The 19689-nt window shown below is 44.2% G+C and overlaps 1 protein-coding gene across 1 annotated transcript; it reads left to right on the plus strand.

Annotated features, from left to right (window-relative positions):
- Window positions 1-353: 353 nt before the first annotated feature.
- Window positions 354-14109, plus strand: UBFD1 (ubiquitin family domain containing 1). The gene is made up of 7 exons (XM_034783122.1): window positions 354-488; window positions 886-1167; window positions 1285-1493; window positions 2699-2764; window positions 2942-3047; window positions 6859-6941; window positions 8593-14109. Exons 1-7 carry the CDS (start codon window positions 461-463, stop codon window positions 8701-8703), a joined length of 885 nt encoding a protein of 294 aa, XP_034639013.1. The 5' UTR covers window positions 354-460; the 3' UTR covers window positions 8704-14109.
- Window positions 14110-19689: the final 5580 nt, after the last annotated feature.

A 19689-nucleotide genomic window follows, 5' to 3' on the forward strand; every position in this document is an offset into this window, starting at 1 on the left:
CGGGGGGCAGGCTGGAGAAGGGGCACGTGCAAAGGGGCTACGTGCCTTCGCAGCGCGCGAATTCCCGGCAAGGTGTCAACGTCACCTCTCCCCGGGCCCCGCCGCGAGCCAGGCCCGGAGCGCGCGGGGCCCGGCTCGCAGGAGGGGCCAGACCCGGGGGGTAACGCCGGCCCCAGGCGCCCCGCCCCGCCCCGCTCCCCAGGGCGGCAGCTGGTGTTTGGCGCGGGGCCGTTTCGGGGCGCGGGGTGCAGCAGGGCCCACGTCCTGCCCGCGCGCTGGAGCCGAGGGGAGCGGGCCCAGCCCGCCACGGGACCGGGCTCGAGCCTAGCCGCCTCTGGTGGTGGAGGCGGGGTACGGGGGCCAGCAGGGGCCAATCCTTGGCGTACGGGGGCCGGTGGGGGCCAATCCCAGCGCACGGCGTTTCCCAGCACCCCCCGCGGGCGGATTGTACACAATCATCATGGCTGCCGCCTCTGCCTCCGCTGAGGGTGAGCGCTGGTGGCAGCCGGGGCAGGGTTCGTGGTGGGACGGGGCCTGGTGCCGGGGTCGGAGGGCTGCCCCAGAGCCTGCCGTGGGAGGACAGGGCCCCGGGAGGGAAGGCGCAGCCCGGGAGCGGGGGGAGCCCTGGCAGCTGCCCCCCGCCCCGGGAAGGGGTGTCCGAGTCTCCCGGGCAGCTGCGGGGCGGCGTGTCCCTCCCCGAGAGCCCGGGCCTGGTTCCTGGCTGGAGGGCAGCGGGAGCAGAGGCTGCGTAGCGGAGCGAAGCGGCTGCCTTAGGGCCAGGGCCAGGGGACGGGGGAGAGCGGAGCCGCCGGCGGGAGCCCTCGGCAGCGTTAATCGCCCAACGTGCCTCCCTCTGGGCTTGTCTGGGTCTGTTTGTCTCCTTAGAAGTTGATGAACCTGGTATGGAAACAGAAGCTCAGAAACTGGAGCTCTGCTGTGGAGATGCTGGGGAAAGCAATTCCTCCGCGGCTGGAAAAGCCCTGGAAATGGACCAACTGCACGAGGATTCCGACATTTCACAGGCTTCAGTCAGCAACGGTGGGGATTCCGAGACTGGGAAGGAACTAGTAGAATTAAAAATCATTTGGAACAAAAATAAATATGATGTGAAGTTCCCGCTTGACAGCACAGGGGCTGATCTGAAAGAGAAAATCCACTCACTCACAGGTAAAGTGTAGCGTGTGCAGCATGCAGACATAACTACTTGCCACATAAGTTTGGTTCTCTTCTGACCACAAATATACTCATGGGGGTTTAAAATGCCCTTTAATTCTTGCCTCTTAGGCCTTCCACCCACTATGCAGAAAGTCATGTTTAAAGGACTTCTACCAGAGGAGAAAACATTACGGGAAATCAAAGTAACAAATGGTGCAAAAATAATGGTTGTTGGTTCAACTATCAATGATGTGCTAGCAGTAAATACTCCCAAAGAAGCTGCTCAACAAGAGGTGAAATCTGAAGAAAATAAAAAAGAGCCTCTTTGTAGACAAAAGGTAAGTGATGTCTCAGTAACTGTTGGCCTGGGACAAGGAAATCTGGGCTCGTACAGTTCTTGTGTAACGTTGTGTTCTAACCCTTGGGTTCTAGTCCACTCTGACGTAGACTATTTCTTACTTACAATCATTATTACAAGAAGGGGCCAGCCTAGATGAGTTCTAACAGAACATATTGGTATCTATCTAGTCCAGTGGAAGCCCTGGATTCGCAAGGACAGTGTTGCACTGGTGACTTATGGAGCTCAGCAACTCAGTAAGACAAATGTTAGTAGCAAGGATTCCCAAGAGACAGGCTTCATATTCCATTTTTAGTCTACTCTTTTAGGTCAGGTGAGCAAAAATTGGTGGCTGTTCAGTCACTAATGTGAAACAACTTAATGATCTTAGTCCCATTCCTAGCAGTCTAGTTTCTATGTCTCCCAAACCACCTTCATAGTTGGTCCCTTTTTTGGCTGCTTCATCAGCCCAGAGAACACTGAACTCCTCTCATATCTAAAGGTGTTTTTCCCCCCATAAGGAAGTTCAGCGACAGTGTAAGAAAGCATGCTCTCCTGGCTGTGCTGCATCTGTGGTAGGGCTGAATAAAGGGCTTTTAATTCTAGTTGTTTTCAGCTACATATTTTTCATCAGCAACAAATTCCATTCAAAGTTAATGTTCACTGTTGGTTTGCAACTCTTTTATGAAATATGCTTTTGTCTTTTTATAATCTATCATAGTTCACATTTACTGTACATTTCATCATTGTTCAAAGGTACTCCGCAAACTTGTCAGTTGCCAGCATGTGTTTTGTTAGTACTAGTGCTCTAATTTATTCTGGTTTTGTTTCTGTGTTACAATCCCTAGATTTAATAAAGTATTTGACAGTCATTGAACATAACACCTGATTATTACAATTGTCTTGCTAAGGGATAACTCCTCTGTGATATTAAACTTGTGCCTGGCTTCTGCACACAATAGAAGACTTTTTTTCCTTTTTTGCATCTTCTTTGGGTTTTGATTCTCACGGTATTTCTTTAGACAGTCATTTAAAAAAAACCCTGTTGACTTTTAAAACTAACCAGTTTCTGTTTGATAAATGACTTACCCTATTTTAAAAAAATGTTACATAGAGCTATTGCACAGTATTTCAGGAAGTGGTCAGGGGTTAAATTAAAAGCTTTGTGTCCCGTTTCAGTAATCTAATTTCTGGTTTTCGTTACAGCAACACAGAAAAGTATTGGATAAAGGAAAACCTGAAGACGTGATGCCTTCTGTTAAGGGTGTTCAGGTAAGTTAAATAACCACTTGGACCACTGTCCTGATCAGGAAATACACTACCAGCCCATTGTTCATGCTCCCTGAGACTTTTTCCAGATTTGTTTCCCCCTGCTATCTTAGTACTCTACCACTTTTTCTTGTACATTTTAAGTCTTGCATTTTCACTTTTCGTATTGCGTATTTTTAGGAGCGCCTGCCGACAGTGCCCTTATCCGGCATGTACAACAAAACAGGGGGGAAAGTGAGGCTGACCTTTAAACTAGAGCAAGATCAGCTGTGGATAGGCACTAAAGGTAAGTGACTAAGACTATTACTCCAGGTATTGACTAGTTGTGTATGTACAGACTAGACTCAGATTTTAAGGTCAGAAGAGGCCATTATGGTCATCTAGTCTGACCTCCTGCACATCGCAGGTCACAGAACCTCACCCACCCACTGCTGTAATAAACCCATCACTTCTGGCTGAGTTACTAAAGTCCTCAAATCATGATTTAAAAAATTCAAATTATGGAGAATCCACCATTTACATTTGTTCAAACCTGCAAGTGATCCGTCCCCCACACTGCAGAGGAAGGAGAAAAAACCTCGGGGTCTCTGCCAATTTGACCTGGGGGAAAATTCCTTCCTGACCCCAAATATGGCAATCAGTTAGACCCTGAGCAAGACCCACCAGCCAGACATCTGCGAAAGAATTCTCTGTTGTAACTCGGAGCCTTCCCCATCTAGCATTATGTCTCCCGCCGTTCGCGATATTTGCTGCTAGCAGTCGCATATCGGGTACATGCCATTGTTCGCAGTCCCATCATAAAGACCAGTTTCAGTCAAGAATAAACTTTATTAAAGGAATAGCTCCTGCTCTTTTTATATTAATCATTCAAAATCAAATGTTCACTCTGTTTCTTTCCCAGATAGGCTTTCTTCAGGTGGCTGAATATTACAAAATATTTTATGTATCTGTACTTGGAAAGCTTGAGTTTATTTGTTTTACTATGCCATAAATAAGGTTAAGATTTCATCATGGTTATTTTTAGTAAAAGTCACGGATGAGGGGGGCAGCACCCACCACCCACGGGAGCTCGTTGCTCCGGGGTCCCCTTCCACCCGCAGCAGCTCGGAGCTCCAGGGCTGGTGCCTGGGAGATCCATGACCTCTGGGACATAATCTTATTCTTAGCCATAACTCTCAATTGTGGATTATAATACTTAGCATTCATAACATTTCTTATCTTCAGAGCACTGCATAAGTCATTTAATCCCCACAGCACAGGGAGGCTCAGTGACTTATCTAAGGCCACAGAGAGTCTCTCTCAGAGCTGGAATACTGCTAGGAATACTGGCACCACTCTCATTATCTGTTCTAGGAACTGAAATGAGTTGGGTGACTTGTTTCAGGGCTGTGCAATTGCAATCTAGTTTAGAGAAGACAGCATGTGCCACTGCAGGGAATTCAATTTACAATCTTGAAGACAGGCCAGCAGAAGCTGAAAGTGCTGTGGAGGTAGCACAGTATGCGGAGGACATCACTCTCAAATAACCCCTTTGCCTCCAGATAACTAAAGGAACCCATGCCTTGCTCCCCTTGGCCAGAATGGGATGATGCTGCAAAGATTGGGGAGAGGAATAGGGGGAACTTGTTGTCTGAGTAAGAGAGCTTAGCTGGACTGTTATGCTAGCTTGGATAACAATTTCCTGCTGCAAGGTAATAATAATTAATACTTATATTGAGATTTGCAAACATTAGCTCCCATACAGCACAGGTCTTCTTCCAAGGCCTAGCAGAAACCACTGTCTGGGTTCTGTGGGCCTGTGATTTCCAGGAAGTCGGACTAGATTACCATAATGGTCTCTTATGGACTTAAAATCTATGAATTTGTGGCACCAATCCTGTGGCAACACTCAGTACGGTGATTTCATTTTTGTTGGGCTAAATGATTGATGGAGAACTAGTCCTATTACAGCATGGGCTGGGTGTTGGTGCAGTCAATTCAGAGTTGCTCTCCATTTCATTATTGATAGGTGTGCTCTATTGGCTAATTAGTGTTTGAATAATTACTTACCTTTCCCTCTGCTACAGATTTTGAGGATTAATATTTCTAAAGCACCTTTTGATCCTAGGGCAAGCAGCTTCCCCTGGCTGTGCCTCACTGACCTGTCAATTTCAGAGATGTTATGAGAAGTAATCAGTTAATGTTTGGAGGATGCAGAATAAGTGCCAAGTAATTTGCTCAGTAAATGATCATCCTCCCATCAATTTGATTGGAATTAGTCTGTGACAGCCATAGGGCCAGGGTAATTATTGCATTAAAATGGAGAATGTTGGTTTACATTTTTGTCTTCTCTATGGTGTAAAAACAAAGTGCCTCTGTGCTGCTGCATTTCCTTATGTATCTTTTCCGAGCAGTTGCTGCTTTCTGCATTGCACTTCAAAGGGTGCTCTTCATTTAAAGTGTGCATTGCTTGGCTTATCTTCTATAATTAGAGCTTGTTTTTATCTATGTCCTGTTCTCAAGAAGATGAACTTAGAGTGTCAGACTGACATGGGTGATGGAAGTAGGAGTTAAAAGGAAAGATTTTAGTTAAAAGTCTAAAGGAAGAAGTGAGGACATACGTCATAGATAAGAAATCCATCGTGAGTCCTATGCTTTAGTAATTCCTCTTGGTCACAGCTAACTACCTAATCCATTATTTTGTAATGTTATCATAGTCATTTATTCAATATCTCTTGTATTTTCTCTCCCTTCTATACTCCCATGAATATTTCCCTTCCTATCATTTTAATACCTTTATAATAACCACTAAATGCAGTCTTGTGCTGGAGACAGGACTAGACCTTGATGGAGAGTTGTACACTTTTTCATAGCTCAATTCTGCAGAAATTGGAAGGATGAAAAGAGTTACCGTATATACCGTTCATAAGCTGAATTTTTGTAGTAAAAAAGGGAAGCACCAGAGAAGGGGGTCGGCTTATGAACGGGGATAGAGAGGGAGAGGTGGGACACAGCCCCTCCCCCCAACAGAGAGAGCAAGGAGAGGCAGCAGAGACAGAAGGGAAGAGGCAGGGGCAGAGTCTCTCCACTTCTGGCCATGCTGCTCTCCCCCCAGCCTCAGAAGCAGCTGCAGCTCCGCCACTTGGCCCCACATCCCAGAGCAGGCTGTGGCCACGCCATTCGGCCCGTCGGAGCACGCTGCGGCCGTGCCGCCCAGCCCAGCCTGCTGGAACATGCTGCGGCCCGCCGCCTGGTCTGGTCCACTGGAGCAGGCTGCGGCCATGCTGCCCAGCCTGCCGGAGCAGCTCCAGCCAGGCCAGAGACATCCTCCCCTGGCCCTTCCCAGATAAGGTGGGAAGGGATGGGATGGGGAGAGTGTGGGGGTCCCAGGTTAGGGGTGGGGTCATATGGGGGTGGTCACAGGGGTTACTCCCCTGACTCCCAGCTTCCCCACCCCAAAATTTCCCCACAGTTGCTGTCCTGGCCTGTCAGGGTAAGCAGCTGGCGCACCGGGACACTTTGTTTACTTAGGTTTACCCCTGTGCCTGCAGATGCTCGAGGTAAACAAACCATCTTGGCCCACCAGTGGCTTATCCTGATGGCCCAGGAGCCAAAGTTTGCTGACCCCCGAATTAGAGGGTCGGTTTATGAATGGGTCATAAAAATTTTCCATATTTACTTATCCACCTTGGGGGGGTCGGCTTATAAATGAACCGGCTTATGGTCAGGTATATACGGTAATTGTTTTACACTCTTAGACCCTGATCCCACATACGTATATGTACGTGCTTCACTTTACGGTTGAGTCCTAGCAATTTTAATTCAACTGCTCACAGTAGTAAAGCTAAGCACATGCATAAGTGTTTGCAGGATCAGAATCCTATATTGGTTGGTTGAAGAAAATTAGATTGTCTGGTATTTAGAGGGGCTATCTGGCACAATATGAGTCATCGAAGTTTAGGTGGCAGGGACTGGGTTTACTTTGAATTGCTTGTATGCTGCTACCCCCTGTCCCTCGTCCAGCAGGAGTGTGAGAGATGGTGTCTGAAGTCAATATGAAGCACTGTAGCAAAGCACTGCTGATAGATCAAACATTATTTTTATCCATTTTAATGTAGAGAGAACAGAAAAAATACCCATGGGGTCCATTAAAAATGTGGTGAATGAACCTATTGAAGGACATGAGGATTATCACATGATGGTAAGTAATTCCTCTGCTTAAGTAATAATGGACTAATAACTCCATGCTAATACATTGAACAAGAGGTTTAAGTTAGAAAAAGGCCAAGGCTGACAGCCTTGAAGGTTTTAAATACTTCTGAAAGGCTTTAGCCTTCAATACTGTCTGCTATTCCCGAGTAAATATTCTAAGCAATATGAGCTGAATGCTTGCGATGACTTCGCGATACTGAACCGTTTGTACCCAAGCTTTAAAACAATTGAAAATCCTATGCCTTGAAATGACAGCACAGCCACTGTCAGAAATGTTTACATTTGGAGTATTTCCTAAAATGGTGTATCATTATAGTTGGGGACAGACTTTCAGAAGAGCTCAGCTTGTGTGCAGATTGGATGCTGCACTCTTCTGAAAACATGGCCGTAATCTGATTTTATGCATATTTAACATTTGTCTTTTCAGTTGCTTCCTTTGTAACAACACTTATGTCCCTAACATTGGGGCCAGTAAGAATTCCACATCTTCAGCATTACTTTCCACTAAAAAACCCTGCCAGAACAATCTTTAGCTCAGTAAGAACTTAACTGACGGTTACAGTAGGAGAAAGTTAGTAGTCCTAGAGTGAACTTCCACCTGATCATTTTCTCAAAATAAACACTTTGTGGTGGTGTTCCTTTGTCAGAAAAGAGCTTAGCTCTTGGTAGGTTACTGTTGGTATTACACCTCTACTCCGATATAACACTGTCCTCGGGAGCCAAAAAAATCTTACTGCGTTATATCGAACTTGCTTTGATCCACCGGAGTGCGCAGCCCCGCCCCCCCGGAGCACTGCTTTACCGCGTTATATCCGAATTCGTGTTATCTCGGGTCGCGTTATATCGAGGTAGCGGTGTACTTCCCCATATCTGGTTCTGTATTAATTCCTGTTGCATTCATCTTCTCTACTTGCCTCAATGGAGGTAAAGAATTTTCCCACCGTCCATTTTAATGTATTGAATCTCTGAAAGGTTGGTAATGTGTTTAGGAAAGGGATACATATCAGGCAAGGGTAATGTTGATTCTGCTATGGGGCTTTTTAAAGTCCAAGAGTTCCTTTTTTTCCAGTTCAGGCTTTTCTTTTAAAGAATATCACTGTAACTAAACTTCGTAATGTTGAGATAAGTTTCTTAGACAGAAATTCTACTTCTTTCTTTGTGAGAGGAAAGGGGAAAATGCCATGAGCAAAAAATTATCTGCAAGAGGAAGCTGTTCCATGCCTTTTCCAAACGTTCCATTTGTGATCACTCAGATGGAAGAGCAGCGGCTTCAGATTAGGGCATAAACTATTGCTCAAACCACAAGGCTAGAGACTGTTGCCACTTCCTAGTTCTCTCTCCTATTTACATCAGTCATAATAAATAGATACTGGTATTTAACATTTAAATACAAAATACTTGCTGAAACTTCAGCTGCTACAATGCAGCCATCTGCCTCAGCCCTGTGCACTGAGTTAACTGGCTTAGATTTTTTTCTAGGAGTTGTGCTGCAGATTCTGCTCTGAGTATGAGGTAGGGGCATTTGGAGGAGGCAGTAGTTGCAGTAGAGTAAATGAATTGTCCATCCAGATTGTCTGACACCATTTGTTCGGTTTGTTTCCAATCTGTAAATGCTACCTGTTGTCCTTTTAATTTTGCAGGCATTTCAACTGGGCCCTACGGAAGCATCTTACTACTGGGTCTACTGGGTCCCTACTCAATATGTTGATGCAATCAAAGACACAGTCCTGGGCAAATGGCAGTATTTTTGAAAGCACGCTCACCTCTGGCACAGGAGACTGACACAAAACAAAGGACACTGCTGGGAGAGGCCTCCGACATCCCTGGATTTGACAGTCCTGGAACTTTATTAATAAAATATGATATAACGAGGCATTGACGGAAGCCAGAGGTGATGTTCTTTCACCATTAGTTTACTTTTAACTTAAAAATTTCAGCATCCCTTTTCTGCAGTCAGCTTCAATCATATTTAAAGTAAATACAATGGAAATCAATAAATCTCAATTCATAAAACATTGTGTGTAATACACTTAAATCTGCTGAGAGTAGATCTTCCAATTTAGTTTTCAGAAGAAAATATTACAATGTATTGTTGAAGATTTTTTTACTTGATTTGAACAAAAGACAAATATTTTCATAATTCTTCAGTTACAAACAGACTTAATTTAGTTATTTGGTTGTGATTGAGAGTTTGAAAACAGTTTTTAAAAAATTTTTTAAACAGTATGCAAAATTGGGGTTTAGTAAGCCATATTACACTGGCCCTTTTATTTCAGGTTTCACTTCTTTTAGTAGCAACATTTTAACTTTTTTTTTAAACCCAAAGATGCCCAGTTCCTCTGTTTGTTTGTTTTTATACCAGCAGCTCTGGGATGATGCTTGCAATGTTGCATATTGGGAGCAGGAAGATACCACTGTAGACTTTCTGTAGCCAAGATGGCTTGGTGCTGCTTCTATCCCATTTCATGCAATTTGTCATTCTTCGTTGCTTGCATAGCTCTGTCCCTTTGTCTCTTTCAGGGGGATTCTGTTTCTATGAGCATCTTCTTTACCTTTTATGTTGGGGTCCAAAATCCTATTGCAGCAAAGTTGTAACACTGACCTAGTTGGCTGAGTTAGTATTGATTTTTCAATCTGCACTCTGCAAAGGACTCCTGGAGTCAGTGCACTGCAATTGTAACAAAGATGATGCTAAAGGAAGTGAACCAAAGAGACCTTCCTATTAATTGTTGGGATAAGCTGGCCAAGATGCCACTTGATTTGGATACTGCATAAATAGGTAGAATAGTCAGTCCTTTGTGATCTGGGTTTGAAAAGTCCTAGTAATATAGTTCAGTGAGTCTTACGAAGTTTTGTATATGCACCCAACCACTGACCTTTATCTTTAAAGGGTAAAGATGGTAAGGCTCCATTTCAGCTTTTCTTTCCTCAAGTTTCCAACAAATTATTCTAGTCCTTTCCTCTAGTTCTTTCTGAAGTAATGTCCCTCATCTGTGGCTCATGATATTTTGCCTGTCAACTTAGCAGTTAAGTTAAAGTGCCATTTATCTCAGGTTTTCTGAGTGGACCCTTTCAGTCCTGGAAAGGTTCACACCCTTAACGGATTGTATTGCACAGCAAGGCTGAATCAGTCCTGCTATCCGTTTAACCTGCATATAACAGATCACTGTTCTGATTTTTATCTCCTGTTTTTTAAAAAAAAAACACTGTACACTTCTTAGTATTGTTTGATACGCGTAGTTCAAAATTTTGTGAAATTGGTAGGGAAACATCCCTCTCTAGCAAAGGCTAAATTTAACATATTCCTTGTCTATATTTCATTTTATTTGAAATAACCATGTTGAAACTCAGCAGATACAAATTCCTGAATGAGTATTTTTATAAAAATAGATGGGGAGGGGGTCAGTTATGGTGATGGCTTTTTTTTTTTTCAAATATGGTGGTTGAAAGTCAATTTGGATTAAGGTTCTCTGTCTGCCTGTAGACTATTGGTGGCAACGTAATTTTGGTTCTGATTTGTCTTTCCAGTTTGAACATCCCTGCAGTATAAATCGGTGTTAAAGGTGTTCTTCTCCCCTTGTTTATAAATTGGTCACATGCATGTTACACTTGTAGCTTGAGATACTTCCTTTTCATATGAAAACTGGTACTAATGTATCTTGCCATATAATATATACATTATAACAGGGATAGTTTTGAAGTAGTACAATGTCAGTTTCCTAGGACAACCTCTGAAAGTTCTTAGCAAGTACATTAATTCTGGTAATAGAGTTGCTGTCAGTTCCATTACCTTTGAGCAATATGTAAAACTTAAATGCAGATATCATGCTTTTTATTTTCTAATGTCCAATTTTAGTATTAAGGCTAAAAGTGCAGTATATGAAGGAAGGTGTATGTGCTGTACCTACAGTAGACACAACCACACTCTACATCAGTGCACAGCAAGAGGCAGTGACACACATGTAGCATTTTCTGTCCCTCATACTCATTCACCTACACCCTCACCCAGCCTTGCTGATTCAGCGACTATCAGCTTGCACACGCTGCCTCACTTACCCCTGAACTTGTCCATAAACCCACTTGAGTTCCCTTTCCTGTGCTTTCATTGACTTCTCATTTGAAAGGCCCCAGTGCATTCTGTCCTGTTTTGCAACTCCTTCTAAACACTCCAGTGAACTCAGTGTTCACACTCAATAATGTGGCTGAGCGCACACTACCACCAGTGCTTGTAGTTCTGTGGTAGTGTGCACACGCGACCTCACCACTTCCAAGAGAGTAAGGGCACGGAATCCAGTGTAACATTTCATGTTCCTGTTTGCTCCTTCCCTGAGGCCTTTATTGATTCTACATCCTGTGCCTGGTAAAATAGATCACTGATATTTAAAAGGACACTGTCAGTTAAAATATTCTAGATCTTTACTTGTGTTACAAACATTTTATATTATTACAAATGAAGAAAAATATTAAATTCAAATGTACTTGTCCCTGTTTATGTTCCTTGTTTCCTTTTTACCATCATCTGATTTAGAACATGAAATCTGTTTAGTTTTTGTTCACCCAATTTTACTTTCAGATTCTAAGGACAGTTGTTTGGGTTACAACACAGCAAGGGGAGATGTGTCTAACCTGTTTTCATTGTTGGCTTTGGGTTTTTTGGCTATGTTTATTGGTTTGGGGTTTTATGAAAGTTTCTTAAATTCAACCTGAAATATTAATTTTAAAGTTGACAGTGCTCCTTCAAGTTATCTCAACACTATTTGGAGTGACATGAAGCTTTGTGTCTTCTGGTATTACCTAAAAAAGTAACTTAGGCTATGTCTACACTGGCACTTTTTTCGGTAAAACTTTTGTCAGTCAGGGGCCTGAAAAAATACACCCCCGACCGACACAAATTACATGGACAGAAGTGCTGGTGTGCACTGCGCTGTGTCGGTGGGAGACGCTATCCCACTGACATAGCTACCACCGCTCGTTCGGGGTGGTTTAATTGTGCCGGCAGGAGAGCGCTCTCCGTTGGCATAGAGCGGCTACACAGGAGACCTTATAGCAGCGCTGCTGTATCGGTACAACAGTGCCGCTGTAAGGTCTTTAGTGTAGACATAGCCATAGTTAACTTTGTTCATAAAAACTTAGAAATACACAATAACTTCAGCATACGTTCTACAGGCTGCAGAGTCCAAGTTCAAGAGCCATTGGCTACTCTGTGTCTTTACACTGAATTCTCCTTATGTAACCATGGGAAATTCCTTGTTGGATCCAGGTTATCCATTGGTCCTAAGAGCCCAAGGAGCACATGGGCAGTGACGGAGTAAAGAGTACATTGGTATATCCTTAAGTAATAAAATAATTTATTACAAAATAAGTGTTAGAGGTAAAGTACTAATAAAATATATATTTCTAGACTGGCTGAATAAGATTGTTAAAGATCATTCGTATAGTCCTTCTGTAGTGAGTTTGCAATAATTCTTAATTATGCTTATGAACAATACAGAAGTTGAGTTCCTTCAGTTATTTTCACATTACACCCTTTAATAGGGGGTTCTGTTCCCTATTCTAAAAGAATGTAATTCCCAATTAAATGGGATATAGCACCCCATAATTAAGTAGTAGCGTAGGTGCTTTGCCCCACTTTTATGGTTACTGGCAAGCAGTGAAAGTATTTGGAATGCAAGTGAGGATATTTTTGGTGGGAATGAGGAGGAAAGTATTTCCATGCACACAGATCCTAGATGCTTTTCATATGTTGTATGGCCAAAGTATCCATTTTAGCTATTCTAGGTGCCATACTTCTTTGAAGTACACTAGCACCAACCCATGGAAGTGAGGAGCCTCACTGAAGTCGAACACCTCACGGTGCTGGAGCTGGTGCTACCCTTACTGATGTAGTACAAGCCCTTCACTGTATTACTTTTGATCTTTCCTTGCCTGGATTTCTCATTTATCTCTGCTTGTTTAGATTATAGTATTCACTCCATAACTCTCTACATCCCAAGTGTAAACGCCTTCCTGATAGTATTTGCAAATCAGTACAATAAATGTTTTTAAATTTTTGCTAGGCACAAATATCAACTACATCAACTCTTATGCTCAGTCATTTTTGTATGAAGAATTTTTAATACCTGTAGGTTTCCCATGTTAAGTTCAACCTTAAAGTAAATCATGCATTTTTCTTAGCACCAGTAAGTACATCTCAAAGATAGTGTATTACTAGCTAGGATAAGGATGCTCTTGTGGTGGTTAGTTGGGCAAAGTCACAAGAGAAAAAGTGGTTCAGGGGATGGATCAGTTAAGAAACTGATAACCTGCAATACTCTAACTTGTAGCACATGCATACAACCTGATAAATTATGTAGCTGTTTCCACACATTGTATCCACCATTTCATATGATAAGGGCCAAAGATAAAAAGTTCATTTGCAATGCCATTTATATCAAAGGTGCCATATTTTGGTGGGGTTTTCTTCCTTTTTCTCTTTTACCAGACTCCAGCTTTACCTCAGAATAACTGCTGATGCAACTATCCGGGCACTGGCATGTTCTCCTCAGAGCACATGCTCTGTACTCTGTGATCCAGTTGGTTGGTGTGCCAACTCAGTGCTACAAGTTTTGCTTTCAAATTCTCCTTTCACTGTTTACTCCTCTCTGTCTGTCTCTGTCACTATGCTTTCCCAAGGCACCTGTTTCATTTGGAGATTCGTACTCTAGACTTTCACTGCCTGATAGGAGTTGATTCTTTATTATGTTTATTGTCAGGATCACTTTTATTATACTTGAGGGAAGCCAGGATCGCTGTAGCAAGTCATATGTAGAACACATGGTCATTTTACCTTCCAGCAAAAGATTTCCTTTGTGTGGCTCAAAGAAGTTTACTATGTCTTACCCATATTCTAGGCAATTCATTCTTTGGTTCTGTATGTTTAAAAAAAAAAAGACCATGTTTAAGTTTTCACTGCAGAATTATTATAAAATGGAATATGTAAGTACCATATTTATGGTATTTTAAAATAATCTATTACCTATTTTGGAGGAGGGGGAGATGACAAATATTTAGTCTTAGATTTGCACTGCTGGATTTTTTTAAGCATAACCTTGACTGGTTATCCTATTGTTTTATTCTGTAAAATTAGTCTTTATCTATTAAAGTTTGATAATTAAGCATTCTGTGTTTGAGTGATTTACATTCTACACACATTATTTCCTATAGAAAATAGAATTCAAAATTCATCTGTTAGAGAATGACTTCATATGTACCAAGGAGAGAGGGGGACCATAGTTATCATCTAGTCTAAGCTCCTGTATAACACAGGTAATAGAACTCCCCCTTCCTTATAGATTGGGGTGTGGGTGCTTTTTTTTTTCCTCTCTCCCTTACTGTGCTCTCCTTTTAAGTGTTTTCCCTCTTCAGGTTTTTGTGCTTGCATTCTGTTTTACATTTTTTCTCTTGTCCTATCCCCACCCTTTTAATTTCATTAAAATAAAACAACACAGAAACTGTATTCTTACCAGTCATTGATAAATTCATAGCCCTTCCGAATTGATCAAAGAAGTAGAAATTATCCTGGTACCAAGAATCAAGGTATAGGTAATTTATAGATGCCAAAGGCATGTCTGTGGTCCACAGCATACTGGTCATCTCACAGTTTCACTTCTGCTCCTGTGCTCCTTTATCTGATGCCCAGGAAGTCAGGATTCCAGTGATACCAGTTGGCAGTTCTATAGAGTGTCTGTGTTAGATGCTGGCTTCCAAATATGGATGAATTAGCTATGTAGTTCCTTGTATTATTTAAAAAAAAAAAAACCAATTATGCGACACAAATATCTACACTTATGCTTAAAAATCAGGTTAGGTTTTGTTTTAAATGATAGAATGTGCCTGTGGAGTGCGGACATACTAAAAACGTACAAGTATAATCCAAAATTCAGTCAAAAGTCCCACGTTAGCTTCCCAATTCACAAGAAGTGAAACCCTGAGGAAAAGTTTGACGTAATAGACAGGACTTGCACAATCTGGGTTTGTACAGTCTCTAAACAGTCTGGGGTCCTAGTGTGCCACTTGCTAATCACATAACTTTTCTGCAGTTCAGTTTTCCCCGTTTGGAAAATGGAGAAAATTACTGCCTCTGGGATCTGTGGTTGAATAGTGCTGTCAGTGCTGTCTACTGTGCAGTAAGTAAAAACTTTGTTAGATTGCATCTTAACAATTTCCAGTGTGTCAGTGCATTCTACCTCCACCTAGCAAATTAAGTGTTCATTTCCAGACTAACATCAGCAGGCTCTTTTTTTTTTTAAGTATAATTTTTGGGGGGGGGGGGGAATGGTTTGGGTGTGAGCTAGACCTCATTAAAATTGCTTTAAACTTGGTTGCTTTTTACCAGATATGTTTATGGATATCTAAGTGGGGTTATTTTTAGGAACTAAAGTTTATTTAAATAGGGTTGATGCAGGAAGGCATCTCTACTTTCTGAAGATGTTAAAGTCTATAGGGAGTTTGCTGGAAGTTTATACGTGTCTGGACTATAGGGCAGTGGAAGGACACATGGTACTCTTGAGGGCATTCTGCATCAAAAAATTTACAATTCTGTGCACAGTGTTCTAAAATTCTGCAAATTTTATTTGTCAAAGAAATGTGGAGGCTCCAACATTGCATTGGGGAGCACAAGCCCCTGGGCTGCACAGAGGTGGGCGATCACTGTGCAGCACCCCCCCCCCCCCGGGGCACACACACAGCGGTGAGGCTGCATCCAACCGTGACACAGCACAAGGACCTGGCCTGCCCCAGAAACAGCCTATGGCCCTGCCCCTCTGTGTGGGCTGGCAGGCTCAGCAAGGCAGGCTCCTAGTGTGGAAGGGCTTAATGTTGGGGGATCCAGGTGTGTGTTGAGAGGGTTGTGTGGGGCAATCTGGGTGTGGGCGGCTCACTGGGGGAATCTGGGGGGGGATCTGGATGCACAGGGGCTTATTGGGGGGTTCTAGGTGCAACGGTAATGGGACACTGCTGGGGATCCAGGGGAAGGTGGTTGGGGCTCAGTGGGGGGGGGGTTGAGTGTGTGGGGGATAGAGCTTGGCAGGGGGGGTCTGGATGTGGGGGGCTCAGATGCTGGGGGGGATTCAGGGGTAGCTGGTTGGGGCTCAGTGGGGTGGGGAGCCGGGTTCATGTGGCTCATCGGGATGGTGCAGGGGGGTGCATCAGGGGGGTTCTGAGGGTGGGAGGTGAGGCTCAGCAGGAGGGTCTGGATGCATGGGGGTTGGGCAGATGGGGGAGCAACTCCCTGTACGGGAGTCCCTCCCCCTGCAGCTGAGGAGCAATGGGCGCAGGAAGTGGGGAGGGGGAGTTTGCAGAGCTTCCTGCAACTGAGAGAGAAACCTGGGGGTGTGTCTGACCTGGCCCTGGATGCTGCGCAGGGGAAGAAAGTCCCATCCTCCTCAGCCTAGCAGGGTAGGAGCCACCAGCCGGGTCTTGCCCAGTCCTGCCTCCTGCCCCACAGTGATTTACCTCTCTGCCAGCTGCCCTGGGCACCTGAAACATACTGCTGGGGAGGGTCGCATGATCGCTCTTGTGGCTTCCCTTTGCTTCCCTGTCAAAGTCATTTTTCTGCAGGGAAGCAAAGAAACCTGCGAGGGACATCAATTCTGTGCATGTGCAGGGTGCAGAATTTCCCCAGGACAATGTTTTCCCCGGGAATTGAAATTAGGGGGGGGTGTTCAAATTTACAGGGGGGGTCAGGGCCAATGAGGCGTGAGGCTGTGACGGTGAAGGGGGGCTGTATGGCACTATAGTAAAAACTGAAAAATGTTTCATGACCATTTTATTAGATTTAACTCATGATTTAAAACCATCACACAAATTAAAGTTGGCTACTTAAGCCTTCTATGAAGCACTACCATCTACATGCTTCTTGTTATAATTTTACACAACTCTGTTAATGAAGTTCTTGAATGCAGTGTGTTCATCTTTGGTGGCTTCTCATGTGTCCGGTACCTCCATTCCTTCAATTGATATGCTCATTAGTTCATTCACATGATCAGGGAGAAGGCGACTTCTTTCAGAACACAAAATTCTATTCAATGAGGCAAAAGAACGCTCAACTGTAGCTGTTGCGACTGGGAGTAGCAAGAGATGAATTCCTACTTCTTTCATCCCAGGAAACAAAACACAGAGATCGGGTCGAGCCACTAGTGCCAATAAAAAAGAAGTTGAAGTCATTTCTTCATTCATTGGTCATATAATATTCCACTCTGTGTTCAAATTCTCTTTTCTGTCCTGAGCACATGGCAGCCTCATTGCTGGAAGTGCCTCACTCCACTCAACTGTAGGTGTTTTATAGGACAGGGATCTGTAAAAGCTACACAGAGGTTGAGTAGAGTCTAGAAGTTGTTGTCGATTTTTAAGAATCAAGTCTGTGTACTTTTTCAGTAGTCTTAAACACTTCTTGTCCTCTTCACTTAAGAATTCAATATAAATGCCTTCATTAGTCAACTTCGGGACTGAAGTCTTTGCTTCTTCCAGTACTTTTTCAATGGACAGCTCTCTGATTGATCCAAATGTAGCTTCTATTGCTGGACAAAGATCTACTACTGTTATAGCAGATGCCTGGATGGCATTGTTTAATGACCCAAGTGGTTTCAACAGTAGACTTACAAGAGAGAGAGAATGGCAATAGTCTTCTCTGAACGTAGTAGCAAAAGTAATCCACCAGCCTCACTACTTAGATCCATCCCATCTTGGTAGATACTTTCCAAAGCCAGTAATAATGGCAGGATCGCTCATGAGAAAGCCAGAAGGTTTTCCCAGGTTGGACTAATTTGAACTTCAGTCCCTGTGTGTCTGCTATATTTTCCAAGATATTCAGTCTTTTTGGACTCTTACTGAAAAAAGAATAGGACATTACATTTATAGCTTTTTTAAATGTCTTTTGAAGAGTCTGCAACTCGTACTAGCACTAGTTGGAATAGATGGCCTCTGCCGTGTGTATAGGAGAGATTAGGGTTACACTTTTCTCTGATCAAAGCTTGTACTCCACCATGTCTTCTAGGGAAGTTTGCAGCATCATCAAATGCAAAAACAGCCATCTGTTTGGGATCCAATTGACAAGCATTTAACTCTTCTAAGATGTGGATTGTCACAGATGCAGCCCATGTGTCTTCTATAACTTGAACATCTAGAAATGCATTTACTGGTCTACCACTTACATCAAGATAATGTACACAATGACTTAATACTTGATGCCCATTTGCATTGGTGCATTCATCAGCCATGCATGTGATTTTTTTGAATGTGGTGAGAGAGTTCTTCACTTTTTCAACTGTTGAGTCTTTCACTGTTGCACCACATGCTTCTAGCCAGTCAGTTGAGTTTCTTGCAGAAAGATAGTGAGCACTTGCTGGTCTTGTTCAGAACCTGTATTCAACTTCAGGATGAACAAGTGACAATGCCCTTAACATTGGCCTCCAGTTTGTAGAGTGTGGTATCTCTTGCTAAAATAGAAAGTATGATGCCACAGCCATGTTTATTCGTATGAACTGTGTTGTGTCCTCAACATTCTTAACAGCCTCATTAACACTCACCGGTGTTGTCCTTGGTCAATAAGAATAAAAAATGTCATTATTCCATGAATTCAAGTGATTTGTAACCCAGCCCCAGACAAAATCTATCACTTGGGTAATGCAGCTCTGTTTGCTGGATACGTAGGTAGATTAGGTATAAACATAAATATAATCTGGTCTTGAAACCTTTCCCCCAAACCCATCATAGAAGATCAGGATTGGAAGGGACCTCAGGAGGTATCTAGTCCAACCCCCTGCTCAAAGCAGGACCAATCCCCAGACAGATTTTTGCCCCAGATCCCTAAGGGGCCCCCTCAAGGATTGAACTACAACCCTGGGTTTAGCAGGCCAATGCTCAAACCACTGAGCTCTCCCACCCTTCCAAGCTGTCAGAGAGAGCTCATTTGAAATTATTAGGTTGGCCAACATCCCTAAAATGAAGGCACTGACATTGTCATAAAAAACAACAGCTCTATGAGGCAGCTAGTCTATGTACTTTTCAAATCTCTTGTAGTTTTTCAGATACACATTTTATCCTACACTGTAGATGCTTTTAAAGTATGTATTAATGTTTCAATTTCAATTCAAATTTCCAACCAATCACTAAATTGGCAACACCGCACGTAACTAGTTCACAAAAGGGGGGGGGTGTTGGGGAAATTCGGGGGGGTGTAGGGACATCCCTGCCCCAGGAGGAGCCTGGGGAAGCCGCCTGGGCGCATAGAGCTGAGGGGTCCCTGCCCCTCTCCCTGCAGCTCCAGGGGCTGGGACAGTTGGGGGGGCCACCCATGGGTGCTGCCTCCGCGCCCCCCCGCACCCATGGGTGCTGCCTCGCCCTGCCCGCGGCCGGCCGCTCCTGCCATGCGGGGCCGGCGGGGGCTGACGTGGTGGCGGGGCAGGAAACCCGCATCCTGGTTCCGCCAGGCCAGCGGTGAATCATTAACCGGCCGGGGCTGAGGGCGCGGGGCCCGGCGGTGCCTACACCTCCCGCCTGCCCGCGGGACCCCCACGCGACCCCGGCGGCTGGGGCTGGCGCAGGCCGCTGCCCACCCGGGCGGCCCCGGGGCGGCGCCGCTCGGCGGCCGGGCCCAGATCCGCCCCCCGGACGGTGCCGGCCGGAGCCCGCGGAGCGCCCGGGCGGGATGCGGGGCGGCCGGCGGCGCTAGCGGCCTGCGGGCAGCATGTCAGCCCCTG

This window comes from Trachemys scripta, chromosome 10 (assembly GCF_013100865.1).
Source record: "Trachemys scripta elegans isolate TJP31775 chromosome 10, CAS_Tse_1.0, whole genome shotgun sequence".
NCBI classification, from domain to species: domain Eukaryota; kingdom Metazoa; phylum Chordata; order Testudines; family Emydidae; genus Trachemys; species Trachemys scripta.